Source organism: Quercus robur, chromosome 9, assembly GCF_932294415.1.
Source record: "Quercus robur chromosome 9, dhQueRobu3.1, whole genome shotgun sequence".
In the NCBI taxonomy this organism is placed as follows: Eukaryota; Viridiplantae; Streptophyta; class Magnoliopsida; order Fagales; family Fagaceae; genus Quercus; species Quercus robur.
The window spans coordinates 45,764,617-45,782,948 of record NC_065542.1 but is presented as its reverse complement, the minus strand read 5'-3'; the positions used below and the strand labels follow the sequence as shown (position 1 = coordinate 45,782,948).

Below are 18,332 nucleotides of genomic sequence, written 5' to 3'. Positions count from 1 at the left end.
GATGAGATCTTTAGATTCAGTGGTGAATTTGGTTGTATGAATATTTGACTGTCTGAATGGAATTTTTCTATTCTTACATACATTTTTATATATATTTATGTATGTATTATAATTGAATTTGAGCTTGAATTCATGCAGGTTGTTGATAAAATGCTGCATTTATTTGGTCGGCAGTATTATTTTCTATGCCAAATGTGAGATCCTTAGGTTGAATAGTGAATTGGGTAATTTGAATATTTGGCAATTTGAATGGAATTTTCCATTACTATATACATACTTACGTATGTAATGTGATTTTTGTAAAGCTTAAGGTTTGATGGAATTCACATGCGTAATTGCATATATTATTTTTAGAATTGGGAAAGAGTAGATTTTGGCAATGTACTGCTTCAATTGATGGAATGTGATGATCACCAGCTTTCAGGTTAAGCCTTACAAGAGCTACCTCCAATTGGATAAAACATTAAAGGTTCTTTGTATTTCAGGAAGATTGAGGGAAGCTGTGGGGCTGTTGTGCACTACTGTAGTGCAAGTGGAACCAAGAACCTATGCTCTTCTATTTCAGGAATGCATATTTAGAAAAGAGTATAAGAAGGGGAGAAGAATCCATGCACTAATGGTTGTTGTTGGATACGATCCCAGTGAGTATTTGAAGACTAAATTGTTGATATTGTATGTGAAATCAGGGGATCTAGGAACCGCTCACATTCTATTTGATAATGTGTGGGAGAATGCTTGCTTTCATGGGATGCAATGATTGCAGGGTATGTGCAAAAGGGGCTTGAAGAAGTGGGGTTAAATCTTTATTACAAGATGAGACAGACTGGTTTTATACCAGACCAGCATACCTTTGCATCAGTCTTCAGAGCTTGTGCATTTTTAGCAACACTCGAGCATGGGAAACAGGCCCATGGTGTCATGATCAAGTGTCAAATTAGGGAAAATGTGGTAGTCAATTGTGCCCTTATGGACATGTACTTTAAATGCAGTAGTTTCTCTGTTGGGCATCGGGTAATTGACAAGTCTTTAAATAGGAATGTTGTTATGTGGACTGCTTTAATCTCTGGCTATGGTCAGCATGGAAAAGTTGTAAAGGTTTTGGAATCTTTTCATAGGATGAAAACTGTAGGTTTCAAACCAAATTATGTTACTTTTCTTTCAGTTCTTTATGCTTGCAGCCATGGAGGTTTGCTTGATGAGGGTTGGGCATATTTCTCATCTATGACCAAAGATTATGGAATTCAGCCAAGAGGGAAGCATTATGCAGCTATAGTTAATCTTTTTGGGCTTGCTGGCCAGTTACAAGAGGCGTGTGAGTTTGTTCTGAACTCACCTTGTAAAGAGCACTCAGTGATATGGGGTGCTTTGCTCGGGGCTTGTAGGGTTCATGGAGACATGAACTTGGTAAAGCTGGCAGCAAAGAAATTTTTTGAATTGGAACCCGAAAATGCTGGAAAATATGTGGTCTTGTCTAATGCTTATGCCACCTCTGGGTTTTGGAAAAATGCTGCAGTGGTCAGGGCTGTGATGCAGGAATCAGGGATCATAAAGGAGCCTAGTTATAGCAGAATAGAGGTTCAAAATGGGTCCCAATTCTTCTTCAAGGGTGATAAACAATCTAAGGAGCTATATGAGTTGATCAGAGAAATGACTTGTATTTTAAAGGATGCAGGTTATGTTCATGATCTAAGTGACAACTAACTCACATCATGGAAAATGACTCATTTCCTGTGAATATCTCTCTGTTGCGAAGCAGCGCTATTTGATAGAGTAAGAGCTGTATGCCTAAAACCTTGGTGCTTTCTTAAATTTTGTAGAATCTGGAAGGTCCACTTATGGGTAAGGCTCAATAGATAGCAGTTACATATCAAATATTATCTAATTAGGCATCTGGATCATTTTAGTTATTTCATTCTTCAAGAATTTAAACATAATTTTATCTGTACCAAAGAAAGTTGTTTAGTTTCAGTTTATTAATTCTGGTTACAGCAGCGATAGAGACATTCCATCTGTCCAAGCATATAGGTCAACCTGTTCAGTGTCCTGACTCCTGCTAATGCAAAAAATTGCATTTCAAATAATGCATATTGATGCTTGCATGTGTATCTATGTGTTCAGTCTGTTCAGGTTTTTTGATGATGTGTAAAGGTCAAAATTTGTTGAATTCACCGGCAATCTAGATCAATGACAAGTGTATGAAAATTTACTTGTATGATATGATATATGAGAAGACAACCCAAAATTTCAGGATTAAGGCTTGGCTAGTGTTGTTGTATGATACGATATATAATCGATGATAAATGTGTAAAATCTTGCATGATACTATATGACATATGAGAATCCAACCCCAAAAATTTTGGGATTAAGGCTTGGTTTTTGTTGTTTAGGGTTATATATGAGAAATGCAGCTGTTTATTCCTGGCATTTCTCGCTCCTCCGCTTTCCTTAAGTTCCTAAAATAGATATAAATCATATAAAAAGAACCTCAAAATTGAAACAGAAGCTTGTCAAATTATGTGTCATTTATGCAAGATATGTAATCACTTCTCCCCACCGCTTTCTCAACCTTTCCTCCTCAGTTCTAATCCTTCTAGAAATTACATGGCCCCCTCCCTTAATCCTCTTTGTCCGTATACACATCTAAAGTCATTTTTTGCAAGATCCTTATCACTCTAAACCCATAATTTTTCTTAAGCTATTTTGGAGGTCATATAACTTGTAATTCTCAATTTCATTTCTTTCCATTTATTAGAAGTAATTGATATCAAATTTCATTTTATTGGCATAATAACCTTCTCTTGAGCCTTGTAAAGTCTGTAAAACATATTATGTCTGACTAAGTTTCTTATTTGCCTCTAAATCTTGGTCTATTCTAATGTGCTGCAAAATTTAAGCTGAAAATATTATGTCAAGACCCGAACCCTATACCTAAGATCCCTTTCCTCTCCCATTATTTTCTGAAGACCCTAGGACCCTATATAGATATTGGAATTCTAGTTTTTTGAGTATTAGAAAGAGATCAGTGTTCTATTTGGATTTCTTCCATATGTTATCTAAAGCTTTTGATTTTAATCAATTTAACTATGGGAACTTGTAACTTCTTATCACCACAGCTGATATTGTTCATTTAAGAGATACTTCAACTATGTGAAGAATCTTGCTGCACCGGTATTTGAACTACAAAAACACCAAAACTTCTGTTGGAAAAAAATTTCCATGCTTTATGCAAATACAGGGCCGCAAATATTCAAATACTTGATTTATTGAACAATGTTTAAATGTTTTTGGAATTATTCTTATGATGCTTTGTATCTTTTTTACATCTCTGTTATGCAGAAGTGTGGCAATAATAAAATCAAATACGGATACAAGATATGGATTGGATTCGATCGTGATACATGATGGGGCGAAATTGCCATGCTTGGCCTTACCTGATTTGTCATCATTCAGACAAAAGTTTGGTCTTCATGCATATGATCAGGTATTTCAATGACACAATTTGTGATACATGTATTACGAACAGTTATCCTTTATTGTATAAAAAATTATGTAGCACGGGTGCGTTTCGGGATTCGGGTGCGGGTGCGGGTGCGGGTGCGGGACTCGGCAATTTTTGAAAAAGGTGGGTGCGGGTGCGGCGGGACTCGGCAATTAAAAAATTATTAAAAATATTTTTATTTATATTTTTAATATATTGCTAAGCATACTTTTTTACATTATACAAATATATACCAAATTTAAGAGCAATAGACAATAGTAGATAATAACTAAAACATGATGTTCATAAATTAAACACAACCCACAAGATTGAAACTAAAACATTCATGATGTTCGGAAATTAGAATACAACTTGCAAATTTGAAACTAAAACAAAATAAAAGATCATCAACAAGACAATCAAATACTAGCATCATCATCAACATCAACATCAATAGCTTCACTTCGAACTTCACTTTCACTAGTAGTAACACTAGTGTTAGCATTTCCAATAACCATAGCCTCCAACTCTGGCTCATCAAGTGTAAGGGCTGCATTCTCAAGAATGCCAGCTCCTCCATGTATGTCACTCTCATTCCAAGAGTCTCCTGCAATATCCCACATCTTTGTTGATGTATTTACGTACTCCTCATTGCGCCTTGACAAGAGTCGAAGATTAGAATGCACATAGACCAAATCTTCAGCGTGTGCAGGAGCCATTTTGTTTCTTTTTAAGGAATGAGTGAATTTGTATGTGCTCCAATTCCTCTCAGCACATGAGGATGAACAAGGTTGTCCAAGAAGTTTAAAGGCAAGGGATTGAAGAATTGGAAATGCGGAGCCATGGTATTGCCACCAAATCAAAGGTAGTAAGTCCCACCTATCTGTCAAGGCATCTGGTGAAGGAAACCTCCCTCCTGAGAATGAAGCAAACTCACACTTCACTGCCTTTAATTCACTCTCATCTTCAAAGTATCGATCCAAACACTTGCTCCTTTCCAGAGAAATTTCATGATCCCGATGTGGCGAGATGCGTTTTGGATTCTCCGAAAGCCATTCAATGGAGTAATACCTAGTTAAAGAGTAAAAAACAAATATAGATGAAACGTATGTTTTACTAGAAGAGGAAACTAAGGAAAATAGAAAATAAATGTACTTACTTAGGATTTAAGGAATGAGCCAAGCAATGTAGTGGTGTACAATTTTTAGTCCATCGATCAATGAGTATATCATACACCACACTCCAAAATGAACTATACTCATCATCTTCCAAGCCTTCGTGCCGATATATTGCTGTCTTCACCTTCTCTATCATTGAATCCCACATCTCATACACAAGATGAAGACAAGGCTTATCTGTGTCGGCTACTCGTAGCATATCATAAATAGGTGCTGTGAATTCAAGGATATAGTCAACTTTATCCCACCAAAGATCACTTAGAATCATATCTTTCACCTTTACAGCTTTTCTAACATCATCCTCCCTATAAGAAGCCCATTGCTCACTAATAGCCATGGCTTGAAGGCATCTTTTTATCAACTTCAACATTTTCAGCATTATAACAATTGAAGCAAATCTAGTATCAGCAACTTGGAGCAATTTTAATGAACTAAATTCATTAAACATTGCCAACCTCATTGAATGGTTCATAATAAAAACACGTATGAAAGATGCATCATCAGCAATACGTGTAATCCAACTACATTCCTCATATGTAACTTCATTCTTTTCAGTGTTTTTTGCTGCACAAATATTCTTCAAAGCTAGATTGAGAGTGTGGACAACACAGGGTGTCCAAAATATTTTAGGATACTCACCTTCAATAAGAGCTCCAGCAGATTTCATCACATTAGCATTATCAGTGATGACTTGGACAACTTTTTCATGTCTAATCTCTTTTATAGCATCCCTCAACACCCCAGCAATATAATGCTTGTCTTTGAACTCACCCGACCCATCAATTGCCTTTACAAACACCGGACCCCCATCTGATACAGCCATAATATTAATAAGAGGCCTTCTTTGTGGATCTGACCATCCATCAGAAACTATGCTTACACCATTTTCAAGCCAAGAATCCTTAATTGGCTTCAAGAGTCTTTCAACATGAGCTCTTTCCTTTTGCAAAAGTGTTGTTCTCAAGGCATTGTATCCAGGAGGAACATAACCTGGGATGTTATGAGTAGCAGCATATGCATAGGAATTACGATAATGTGGGTTCCTTGCAAAGTTAAATGGAAGCCCACCAGTGTAAAACATCCTAGCAATTCTACTATCCAATTCATATCTAGTAGTATTCTGGAATGCTTTCTCAATAGGAGAAATCCCAGCCACCTTCCTCCTCTTACCATCAATCGGATTTGTACTATCACTCCCTTCCTGTCTCCGAAATGGGGAAATAGGTATAGGCCCACGGCCTGGGATAGGTGGGGGTAAGGGAATTCGACTTCTCTGTTCACTCTCTAACTTATCCTTCTCAACTTGATCATGCATTCGCTGCATTTCCAACCTATGGCTCGGTGTCACATTAGGACATGCTTTAATACCTTTATTAGTAATTTTTAACAAATGAGCCTTAACCCTAGAATAGGATCCCAAATAAACCACACCACAATAATTGCACTTAAAGTATGTGTTTCCCCCTTTTTTAACGGTAGCACCCGGTGGTTTTTCTACTTTAGTCACATACTGCCAAAGAGGATATTCAGCATTTGGCATCTCTTGAGATGAAGTTTCTGAGCTAGTAACTTCATCCATTGAAAATTCAATAGATTCAATTTAACCTACAAATAATAACTATTAAGTATTAAGTATTAATTAAATAAATTATACATAAATCAAACCCAAGTTCATTCACAAAACAGATTCACCATTCACAAAACAGATTCACAAAACATATTCACAAAACAAATTCACAATGAGTAATAAGTACTAACTTAACTAAGATAAAATCAGTCTCACAAATCAGTCTAAGATTGAAAACTAAGAGTCTAAGATTCACAAATCAGTCTCACAAATTCACAAATCACAAATCATTGAAATCAAAGATCAAACTAAGATTAAAAGGTACCTGAGTTAAGAATGCGTGAGAGAGAGTTGAAGAAAGAATGAGCTGAAGAACAAAGTCACAGCAACCAGCCAAGCAGAGAGCCAGAGACAGAGGCAGAGTCGACTTGATCAGAGCAAGAGAGAGTGAGACGGAATGAGAGAGAGGTAGTGATGAGAGAACTAATGAAAAAGAGGCAGAGAGCTAATGAGAGTGAGAAACGAGTGAGTAGGGTTTAGTATTTAGGTTAAACGGTGCGTTCCGGGTTTTTTTTTTAATTTTTTTTTTTAATTTTTTTTTAATTTTGGCCATTTCGGCCGTTTCGGCCGTTTCGGCCGATATCTGCCGATATCCGCCGATACGGCACGAGTCGGCCCGATTCGGCCCGAATCGGCCCGAGTCGGAGCCGCATCGGCGCGAGTCGGCTGAGATCTCGAGTCTGCCACGTGGCAGGACTCGGTCGGACGCGGCTGGACGCGCAGGCAACGGCGTCCCTCGCGCGTCGCCGCGTCCGACGCGGGTGCGGCACCGGAGGTGCCGCATCCGTGCTTCATATTAAAAATACAGAACTATTTTCTTGTATAAAAATACAGAACTATTTTCTTCAATTTGTAACATGAACAAGTCACATAGAACAAAGAACCATCACCTGACACCATACAACTTTGTTCTAAAATTGGCTTAACCTCGTCCATGTAGCTTTTGGAGCTTGTCGAATTCTGTCTCGCAGCTTGCTCCATAAATTCTTCCTAAACACAATCAAATCTTGTATCTTTATCTTCAAAAAAAGGAAGATTATCATGATTCAGCATTATGCCAATAAAAAAATTATTTAAACATCGATCACATCATTCCAAGTAAAAGTATCCATCTTCACTAAAATTTTTCAATTTTGAATTCCATCGTACAGTACTAGGTTTTTCAAATCGTGTGTATGCAAATCTTCCGTGTCCAAAAGAACACTCTTAGGACTTGCATCGAACTCTTGATGTGCATTACTTTAATAAAGTAATTTCTTTAATTCGTATTAAGTACTCACCCCTAAACCATCATAAAGAGAATCTCAGTTTGTGGTGCAAACTCTTTCAAAATTTTCATCCTTCAATTCAACTACACACACCAACTGATCTTCCAACCTACCTCATGCTGCATGCTCTACTTGGTATCATGAATGGAGTTTTCATCTTCTATATCATCATTCTCATCCTCATGACCACTTTCCAATATGTCCAAGGGGTTGTAGTTTCCTTCCAAAATCTTCATGTGAGTCTCCCACTGGTTCCCATTGCTGAAAAGAACAGCTAGCAATAAATCTTCAATAATACGCCTCATCTCATTATTTTTTTTCTACTAGCCTAGATTTCCTCTGCCATGGCCAGCCATAGCTTAAAGTTACTACCTTTGACTCAGATATGAATTTTTTGGCTTAGATCTAGGATCTTTTGCTCTAATACAACTTGATGTGGTGAGGACTTATGTCTAGTGTAGAAAATGAAATTCCAGCAATAAGATTAAAAAAAGAGAAGAAAAATAGAGAGAATAAGATTGAAGTTGGAACAATTAGATATCAATTTCTAGGCTCGAAGCTCAAGAAATATTCAAATATGAAATTTCATAAAATGGATAAGAAAGGGTTACCTGCAACAATTCCAAAAAAAATGCTATTTATAATTAGTGACTCACCAAGAACCTTGTAGCTCAACTAGCACCATCTGGTGTTTTCAACAGAAATGTTTAGGGTTCAAATCCCTCCATCCCCCCAATTATCGATTTGTCAAGAAAAAAAAAAAAGGTATTTGGTGACTCTAGAAATCTTAAATATAATTAATAAATCCTATTGATCCAACTTCATTGAATGGTCCTTTTTTTTTCTTTGGGCTTAAATTCCTACAGGAGACTTTCACCACTGAAGGATCCCATTAAAAGCACACATACCATGCTTCAATTCGAAAAACTTTTTTTTTTAATCTTTTTTTTTTTTTTCACACATACGATATTGAAAATATTCATATCTTTGCAAACTGCCCAATAATTGACAAAAAGGGAAGAAATAATCTCTTTCTTCTGGCCCAAAAAAATGGAAATTGTGCTATCAAAAAGGCAATTTTGTGAAAGGGGGAAGCTAGTCCCATTTGTTTTATTTTATTTAACCTTTTTAAATAATTTGTGCATTATAAGAAAAATGCTCTTTCAAACCCTAGTAATGTATCACCACCACCCAGTTGGGGGAATTGGTACCTCCCCAAGGGGTGTGGGTTCAAGCTGACGGGTTCACAGCTTCTATATTATGTAAGTGTTTTTAACCCTTTAAAAAAAAAAAAAAAAAAAAAAAAAAAAAAAAAAAGGTTCTGTACATTCACCGCTAATGGATGATGAATATCCTGTAAGGTCTAAGTTGTGCTGTGTCAAATGCTAGCAAGAGAACCATGTTACAAAATTTAGTGAAATAAATAAATATTTTATATCAATCACAATACCTTTAATAACTTTGTCATTAAGTCTTGCAAAGCTATCATTTAAAACTGGTACCACATCTTCTTAGTCCACACTGGCCATTCTTTTAAAGCTGGGTTATTAACTTTTGATGTATCAACACACTGGCCAATCATGGAAGATTCCTCATGCATGAACAATTGAATGATAAGCTGATCAATTTGAGTGTTACCTAATGAGCTGCATCAACACACTTTATTCTTAGTCAAAATAATTAGTCCTTTGCTTTTAACGCAGGCATAGGGTCTGTATTATCAAGTAGTATTGCAAGCTCAACATTAGTATCCCTCATGTCCACCATCAGTAGCCAATCTCTGCTAAAACATTTGCACTTGCTAAGCTTGAGAAGGCAACAGATAAGTTCAGTTCAAAGAGGATTATGGGTGAAGGAGAATTTGGACGTGTTTACTGTGGGATTATGGAAGATGAAACTGAAGTTGCAGTTAAATTGCTATTAAGGGATAATCAAAATGGGGACCGTGAATTTATTGCAGAAGTTGAGATGCTAAGTCGATTGCATCACCATAATCTTGTGAAACTGATTGGTATATGCATTGAAGGGTGGACACAGTGCTTGGTGTATGCGCTTGCTCGCAATGGCAGTGTTGAGTCCCATTTACATGTTATATTTTCTTTATTACCTTTTATTTTATTTTGTTTGTAATTATTTAGTGGAATCTAAGTTGGAAAACTTCCACATTGCCCTTGTATTGGTGTTTTAGGTGTTGACAAGGACAAGGGCCCTCTAGTCTGGGATGCACAAATGAAGATTGCCCTTGGAGCAACAAGAGGATTGGCCTATCTTCATGAAGATTCTAATCCTTGTGTAATACACCGTGATTTCAAGGCTAGTAATGTTTTACTAGAAGATGACCTCACGCCCAAGGTTTCAGATTTTGGGTTGGCCAGGGAAGCAACTGAAGGAAGTCGTCAGATTTCTGCTCGGGTCATGGAAACTTTTGGGTAATCATACTATTTTAAAGTCATGGTCTTACAATTCTATCAGTTCACATAGGTTCTTGATTGGACATGCTCTCTCTCTCTCTCTCTCTCTCTCTCTCTCTCTCTCTCTCTCTCTCTCTCTCTCTCTCTCTCTCCACATATTCTGTGACATACTTTGGATTAAGAAGTATTCATTTGTATATATACTACCATATTTCTAGTCAGCAATTCCAAATATTGATGAACTTTGAATATAATGGGTTTGCAGGTATGTTGCCCCAGAATATGCAATGACAGGGCATCTATTTGTCAAGAATGATGTCTACAGTTATGGGGTTGCTCCCTGAGCTTCTCGCTAGAAGAAAACTTGTGGATATGTCCTAACCTACTGGATAGGAGAATCTGGTAACTTGGGCATGGCCACTACTGGCCACTGTAATTACTGAGAATCATTTGCTAGTGCTATTGGTGAGAGTGGGAGTGAGTGTGAGGGTGAGGTTAGGAGGCGTGGTGAGGTGGCAGGTTGCCGCCGCTAGCGCCATCATATGGGTTTCCAGTTAGATCCGAAACCCCTCTCCCTCCTCACTTTCTCATCTCTCTCTCTCTCTCTTTATCTAGGTTGAATTTGCTGCATTTGTTTTGGATTTTTGATAAATTTGAAAATGGATAATATGGGTTTGTGAAAGAAAATTTTTGGGTTTGTGATCGAGAATTTGTTGGGTTTGTGTATAAGGGGATTAGTTGGGTTTGTGAAAAGTGTTTAGATCTTAGGATTGACATCAAAATTTTGGTTGGTTTACAACTTTGGATTTTTTTTTTTGTGAAACTGAAAATTTTTTTTGGTTGCCAAGAAAATGGATAAGAGTATCTTAATTTTCCTCAAAACCAATCAGAGTTCAAGGATGGAGTTCTTCACTACCTTGAGTCCATTGATTGCCGAGGTTTGTGTGTGTGTTTTGTGTTTATGTTTATGTGTTTGGTTGACAAGAAATGGCAAGAAAATGCTAGAAATTTTGGGTGTGTGTTGTTATATTTAAAATCTGTGTTTCTGTTTATTGTGTTCTTGTTGAAGATGAATCTAGATCTAAATTTTTATGTATTTTTTGAATTTTAATTCTGCTGTGGTTTTTTTTTTTGGGTCAAAAATTGATAAATTAATTTTTTTTAAAAAAAATTAGATGCTGATGTGGCATTTTTAATATTATTTTATTTGCCACATTAGCATCAATAATGCACTCCGTTTGCCACATAAGATATTTCCGTTAAGTGAGTGATGGTAAGGACCAAAATGGAATGTGTTTTTCATTTTAAGGACTAAAAGCGGTAAAATATAAATGCAGGAATCAAAATAGAAATAACTCCAAAATATAGGGAACAAGTTTATTTTCGCCAAGAATCAACTTGGAGGTGTTTTATTTGGATAAAAAAAGGAATAAAGAAAACTAAATTTTAGGAAAACTAAGATGAACTATTTTTTTTTTTTTTTTTTTTTTTTTTTTGAGAAAGAAAAATCTAAGATGAACTTGAGGGAAAAGAAACCTAAATTTTAGGAGTTCATTTTTTTGAATTCAAAACGATTTGTTATTTGACATTGTTGATCTTATCTCTAAGGAGTAGTCACTATTTATTAATAAGGGTATTTTTTGAATCACATAAAAGTCTAGTTCAATAAAGAGATTTTTTTGGTAATAGTGTGACGTTATTGACTCTATTTTAAAACATTTTTAAGAGAAGTTGTTAGAAATTAGATGAGGCCTTTTTTTACTATAAAAAAAAGTCTAATTCAAGAAGGGGAATCCTCCTTTATATATATATATATATATATATATATATGAGATGGTTTTAAGTTACATTTGGTGTAACTCTTGTAAAGTTACACATTTTTTACACCACATATTTTTAAGAGATCTAACAGTTAAAAAAGACATCATTAAATGTTATAGCTTTCCACTTTTTTTTTTCTCTCCTTATTTATTGTTTTTCCCTTAATTAAAGGGCACTTGTCATTTTCAACAACCTACTTCTCGGATGATTCATCCTAAAAGAGAAATTAAATAGATATTTGATGATAAAATTATATTATAAGAAATAAAATTTAGACTAAAATGCAAAACTCACCCTATAAGTTTCACAACTTTTCATTTCAGTCCTCTAAGTTTGTATTTTGTCATTTCAGTCCTCTAAGTTTCAATTCTCCTCAATTCAATCCTCCATTAACATTTCATCCATTCTTGCCGTTAGTTTTGACCCTAATTTAATATTTATTTCTTAATTTAAAAAAATGTTAAAAAATCCATAAATTAAAATAGCAAACCAAAACGGCTTCAAAAAAAAAAAAAAAAAAAAAAGGAACATGAATACAAACCCAGCCTAACCCATCGATAACTGACTAAGAGGGAGAAAGAGAGATCAAGAGACCGAGAGGAAGAGCGAGAGATTGAGAGGGATATGAGAGACAGATCGAGGGACGGCTTCGACCAATAGTCAGCAGCTCTAGGCCGGTATGACGGGGCAACTCATTTCCTTTTGTACACCAATATGTCGATGCCACCGCTTCTTCTTCTTCTTCAGTTCATTTACTGTAAAATAGGACATTATATAATCAACCAAAAACCACACCAAAATCACAACAAACTACCCAGCAAACTAACTCATATCACACCCAAACCAAAACCACAAATCCAACCATACCAAATACAACCAAACCAAACATAAGTTTACAAGAAAGACAGAAGCATCTCAAACTTGACCCAACCTCACCACTGCCAACATCATACCGCCGCCAACAACCTAAGTAAGCCTTGATTATAGTGACCCACTACCTACACTGTCATACCGGCCTGGAGTTGCCGAGTATTGGCCGGAGTTGAGCCGCCGAAATACCTCATCTTCCTCTCCCTCTCGATCTCCCGATCTCTCTTTCTCCCTTTCAGTCTCTCTTTCTTCCTCTTAGTTTGCTATGTTAATTTTAGTCTCCTGGTTTTTTCATGGTTTGCTATTTTTTATTCCTGGATTTTTTACTTAAATTTTTTAAAATTAAGAAATAAATAATAAAATAAATTTTAAATTAGGGTCAAAACTAACGGCAAGAATGGATGGAATGTTAATGGAGGGCTGAATTGAGAAGGATTGAAACTTAGAGGACTAAAATGACAAAATACAAACTTAGAGGACTGAAATGAAAAGTTGTGAAACTTAGAAGGTGAGTTTTGCATTTTAGCCTAAAATTTATACAATATGTACAATTGAATTTAAAAGTAATCTACTGCTTTTCATTTCAACAAGAAAGAAGAATTGATTTGTGGAAAATTCGAAAGGTCCAACAATAGGTCTGTGTTCGTGGTTGTGATTCTTGAATAAATATGTAAAAAACAAAGCATTAAAGATAAAAACTCATATTTGATTGAAGATTAGACACAATCAAAGATCGAAACTCTATGTTTGTGGTTCTAGTAATATATGCTATATGCTATAAAATCTGGATACTGTATTAAACTATGAAATTCTAAACAGATTAGCCCAGATTGTTTAGACCTTCAAGTTTCAAGTTACAAACAGATTAGCCCAAATCTAAGAACCCCAAGTTGCATGGGGATTTTTCTTTTTTCTTTTTTATATTGTTAAAAAGGTTGCATAAATAGCCCAAATCTAAGAATTACAACCACACAAATCTTTTCTTATAAAGGGTTTTTTTTTTTTTTTTTTTTTTGAGAGAGAGAGAGATCTTATAAAGGGTTGTTGGTTTGTCCACCATATAATAAAAAATCTTTTCAAATTATTTAATTTCTTTTTTAGGAAGAATCATTTGAAAAGTAGGTTGTTGAAAATGGCAAGTGCCCTTTAATCAAGTGAAAAACAATAAATAAGGAGAGAGACAAAAATTGAAAGCAATAACATTTAATGATTTTTTTTTTTTAACCGATAGATCTTTTTGAAATCTACAGTGTAAAAAAAGTGTAACTTTACAAGAATTACACAAAGTATAACTTGAACCTAATCCTATATATATATAAATATATATAAATGAATTCCCTTTCTTAGACTGGACTTTTATGTGATTATTCAAAAATACTCCTAGACTGTTTAACAGGGACAAAACTTATGGACAATCCGGTAAAAATATATGTCCAACTCTACTTAGAATACTTACAAAATAGAATACTCTCCTACTAATCTATGTCTTTAAAACAAATTCATCCAAAATATTTAAAATATATATATATATATATATATATATATATATATTCTCATGATTTGAAAAAAAAAAATTGAAAAAGAAATTCTCATAATTTGAAAAAAAAAAAACTTGAAAAATAGTTTTTTTTTTTAAATTTTATTTTATCTAAACAATTTAATCTCTCTAAATGACAGCTAGGTTTTTTTTTTTTTTTTTTTTTTTTTTTTTTGTTTTGTTTTGTTTTGGTTGTGTCATAGTGTAAAAATTGAAATAAATGGAAAAGTATGGCACAAGACCAAAAATAAAAATAAAAATATAAAAACCTCATCGCATGTGCAAAGTGCATGTGAGGAGGCTATTGTGTGTCTATATATATATATATATATGAGCCATAAAAATAACTATTTGTAATTTGAGGAAAATTGTAGCTTATCAATTATTATTTATGTGTTATTCTCAAAACTTCCCCCAATCATTTGTTACAAAAATTACAACAACAAAAATTGTGAGAATTTTTAATGTTAACCACCACAAACTTTTGACGAAGAGAAGGAAGGTACTCTATGAGAAGAAAGTGGTAGATATGTCAAACAAAGAAAAAAAATAAAAGCAATGGGATCAAATAATTTTTTTGGGTGGTTGCCTCAAATTTTATGATTATTTTACTGTGTGAATTTTAGTCTTTTTTAGCACATTGTTGCAATTTACTTATTTGTGTATTCATTTTGTATATATGTGATAACTTTACAGGTTGAAAATTATTAATCTTTAGAAAAAAAGAAAGAAAAAAGAAGAGTCTTTGAGTATGCGCATAATTGTATGTACTTGCATGTTTAAAGGTTAGTTATTTATAAACTATTGAAATTAGATATAATGTTTACAAGAAGTTAAATGGAAGTAACTCGTCTTTAAATTAGAAATTTATGATTTTGACAAAAAAGCAAAAATAAATTGCCAATCAATGAGGAAAGTATGGTTAAATGGTGTACAAAAGTTTTTCCTAATGGTTAGCCCAAGATCAAGATGTTGAATCCCCTCAAAAAAAAAGATCATGATGTTGAACATTCCAGTGAACAGAGGAAAGAAGAAGAAAATAATGGGGGAATTTGGTTAAGAAGAGAAGTGATTCAAGTTAAGCAATCAAGTATATAGAGAGCCATGTTTTCCATTATGTTGTGTGATATTGATTTCGATTTTCAATTTTGTTTAAAAGAAAATGCTTGTTTCAATTTTTTATGCCAAAATTCAGAATAATAGAAAGTTATGATTTGGAATTTGATGTTATCATAATTTTTTTTTTAAATTTCTAAACTCACTACGGTTTCTTTATTAAAATGCTTTCAATATTTTTTCCCACCATGATTGGAAGGTATAAATTAAAAAGTTGATATCTTTTTGTAAGACTCTGGATAACATAACAGACTCCAAAATTATATCCATTGTAATTCAAAAATCAAAACCATACATTTTCTTGTATTTTATATTTATAACGTGTCCAATGCCATGTTTGAGAGACCGGGAAAACAATCTCCTAATGGTGCTCTCAGAAAAGGGGTGAGGCATCATCACCTTCCCTTTTCGGGATTATGTATGGAGTCGCCACTTATTTTTTGTTACAAAAAATAAGAAAAAAGAAAAAGAAATACACATTGTACATATTCGAATAACATAATCTCTCATTAACTTGAATCAAACACAATTTAATAAATGAAATATACATGGCTTTGTTTCCTAGATTACAATTGAGTAAAAAATTACAAAGCTTTGTTTCCTAGATTACAATCTAAAAAAGGAAAATTACAAGGCTTTATTTCCTAGATTACAATCTAAAAAATGAAAGGATAACGCACTTTCTACAAACCAAAATCTAGATTCAGGGGCTAGGTTAACTACAAAAACACCAAAACTTCTGTTGGAAAAAAATTTCCATGCTTTATGCAAATACAGGGCCGCAAATATTCAAATACTTGATTTATTGAACAATGTTTAAATGTTTTTGGAATTATTCTTATGATGCTTTGTATCTTTTTTACATCTCTGTTATGCAGAAGTTTGGCAATAATAAAATCAAATACGGATACAAGATATGGATTGGATTCGATCGTGATACATGATGGGGCGAAATTGCCATGCTTGGCCTTACCTGATTTGTCATCATTCAGACAAAAGTTTGGTCTTGATGCATATGATCAGGTATTTCAATGACACAATTTGTGATACATGTATTACGAACAGTTATCCTTTATTGTATAAAAATACAGAACTATTTTCTTGTATAACAATACAGAACTATTTTCTTCAATTTGTAACATGAACATGTCACATAGAACAAAGTACCATCACTTGACACCATACAACTTTGTTCTAAAATTGGCTTAACCCCGTCCATGTATCTCTTGGAGCTTGTTGAATTGTGTCTCGCAGCTCTTGCTCCATAAATTCCTTTTAAACACAATCAAATCTTGTATCTTTATCTTCATAAAAAGGAAGATTATCATGATTCAGCATTATGCCAATAAAAAAATTATTTAAACATCACATCATTCCAAGTAAAAGTATCAATCTTCACTAAAATTTTTCAATTTTGAATTCCATCGAACAGTACTAGGTTTTTCAAATCGTGTGTATGCAAATCTTCCGTGTCCAAAAGAACACTCTTAGGACTTGCATCAAACTCTTGATGTGCATTACTTTAATAAAGTAATTTCTTTAATTTGTACTAAGTACTCACCCCTAAACCATCATAAAGAGAATCTCAGTTTGTGGCACAAACTCTTTCAAAATTTTCATCCTTCAATTCAACTACACACACCAACTGATCTTCCAACCTACCTCATGCTGCATGCTCTACCTGGTACCATGAAAGGAGTTTTCATCTTCTATATCATCATTCTCATCCTCATGACCACTTTCCAATATGTCCAAGGGGTTGTAGTTTCCTTCCAAAATCTTCATGTAAGTCTCCCACTGGTTCCCATTGCTGAAAAGAACAACTAGCAATAAATCTTCAATAATACGCCTCATCTCATTATTTTTTTTCTACTAGCCTTGATTTCCTCTACCATGGCCAGCCATAGCTTAAAGTTACTACCTTTGACTCAGATATGAATTTTTTGGCTTAGATCTAGGATCTTTTGCTCTAATACAACTTGATGTGGTGAGGACATATGTCTAGCGTAGAAAAAGAAATTCCAGCAATAAGATTAAAAAAAGAGAAGAAAAATAGAGAGAATAAGATTGAAGTTGGAACAATTAGATATCAATTTCTAGGTTCGAAGCTCAAGAAATATTCAAATATGAAATTTCATAAAATGGATAAGAAAGGATTACCCGCAACAATTCAAAAAAAATGCTATTTATAATTAGTGACTCACCAAGAACCTTGTAGCTCAACTAGCACCATTTGGTGTTTCCAATGGAGATGTTTAGCGTTCAAATCCCTCCATCCCTCCAGTTATCGATTTATCAGGAAAAAAAAAAAAAGCATTTGGTGACTCTAGAAATCTTACATATAATTAATAAACCCTATTGATCCAACTTCATTGAAAGTCACATGATCTATTAAAATAAAGACTAATGGGCCTTTTTTTTTTCTTTGGGCTTAAATTCCTACATGAGACTTTCACCACTGATGGATCCCATGAAAAGCACACATACTATGCTTTGATTACCTTTTATTTTATTTTGTTTGTAATTATTTAGTGGAATCTAAGTTGGAAAACTTCCACATTGCCCCTGTATGGGTGTTTAAGGTGTTGACAAGAACAAGGGCCCTCTAGTCTGGGATGCACGGATGAAGATTGCCCTTGGAGCAACAAGAGGATTGGCCTATCTTCATGAAGATTCTAATCCTTGTGTAATACACCGTGATTTCAAGGCTAGTAATGTTTTACTAGAAGATGACTTCACCCCCAAGGTTTCAGATTTTGGGTTGGCTAAGGAAGCAACTGAAGGAAGTCGTCAGATTTCTACTCGGGTCATGGGAACTTTTGGGTAATCATACTATTTTAAAGTCATGGTCTTACAATTCTATCAGTTCACATAGGTTCTTGATTGGACATGCTCTCTCTCTCTCTCTCTCTCTCTCTCTCTCCACATATTCTGTGACATACTTTGGATTAAGAAGTATTCATTTGTATATATACTACCATATTTCTAGTCAGCAATTCCAAATATTGATGAACTTTGAATATAAT

General features: G+C 34.4%; 2 protein-coding genes and 1 pseudogene across 2 annotated transcripts; 2 read left to right on the top strand and 1 right to left on the bottom strand.

The window, feature by feature from the left end:
- The first annotated feature begins 406 nt into the window (after window positions 1-406).
- LOC126701099 (pentatricopeptide repeat-containing protein At4g16470-like) lies at window positions 407-1,701 on the top strand (annotated as a pseudogene).
- A 1,422-nt stretch (window positions 1,702-3,123) lies between these two features.
- LOC126701098 (uncharacterized) lies at window positions 3,124-6,235 on the bottom strand. Its single transcript, XM_050399236.1, has 3 exons — window positions 4,638-6,235; window positions 3,922-4,549; window positions 3,124-3,177 (listed from the first exon to the last, which is right to left on the bottom strand). Exons 1-3 carry the CDS (start codon window positions 6,233-6,235, stop codon window positions 3,124-3,126), a joined length of 2,280 nt encoding a protein of 759 aa, XP_050255193.1.
- A 3,161-nt stretch (window positions 6,236-9,396) lies between these two features.
- LOC126701097 (receptor-like serine/threonine-protein kinase ALE2) lies at window positions 9,397-10,306 on the top strand. The gene is made up of 3 exons (XM_050399235.1): window positions 9,397-9,562; window positions 9,740-9,980; window positions 10,228-10,306. The coding sequence occupies exons 1-3, from the start codon at window positions 9,397-9,399 to the stop codon at window positions 10,304-10,306; spliced, it is 486 nt and encodes a 161-aa protein (XP_050255192.1).
- Window positions 10,307-18,332: the final 8,026 nt, after the last annotated feature.

Coding starts and splice junctions, on each gene's coding strand:
- LOC126701098 (XM_050399236.1), bottom strand. CDS start 6,235: ATGGATGAAGTTACTAGCTCAGAAACTTCATCTCAAGAGATGCCAAAT. Junction 4,550..4,637: donor GCTCATTCCTTAAATCCTAA/GTAAGTACATTT, acceptor CTCTTTAACTAG/GTATTACTCCATTGAATGGC. Junction 3,178..3,921: donor GTGAAGCTATTGATGTTGAT/GTTGATGATGAT, acceptor GTGTTTTTGTAG/TTCAAATACCGGTGCAGCAA.
- LOC126701097 (XM_050399235.1), top strand. CDS start 9,397: ATGGGTGAAGGAGAATTTGGACGTGTTTACTGTGGGATTATGGAAGAT. Junction 9,563..9,739: donor TAATCTTGTGAAACTGATTG/GTATATGCATTG, acceptor TTGGTGTTTTAG/GTGTTGACAAGGACAAGGGC. Junction 9,981..10,227: donor CGGGTCATGGAAACTTTTGG/GTAATCATACTA, acceptor ATGGGTTTGCAG/GTATGTTGCCCCAGAATATG.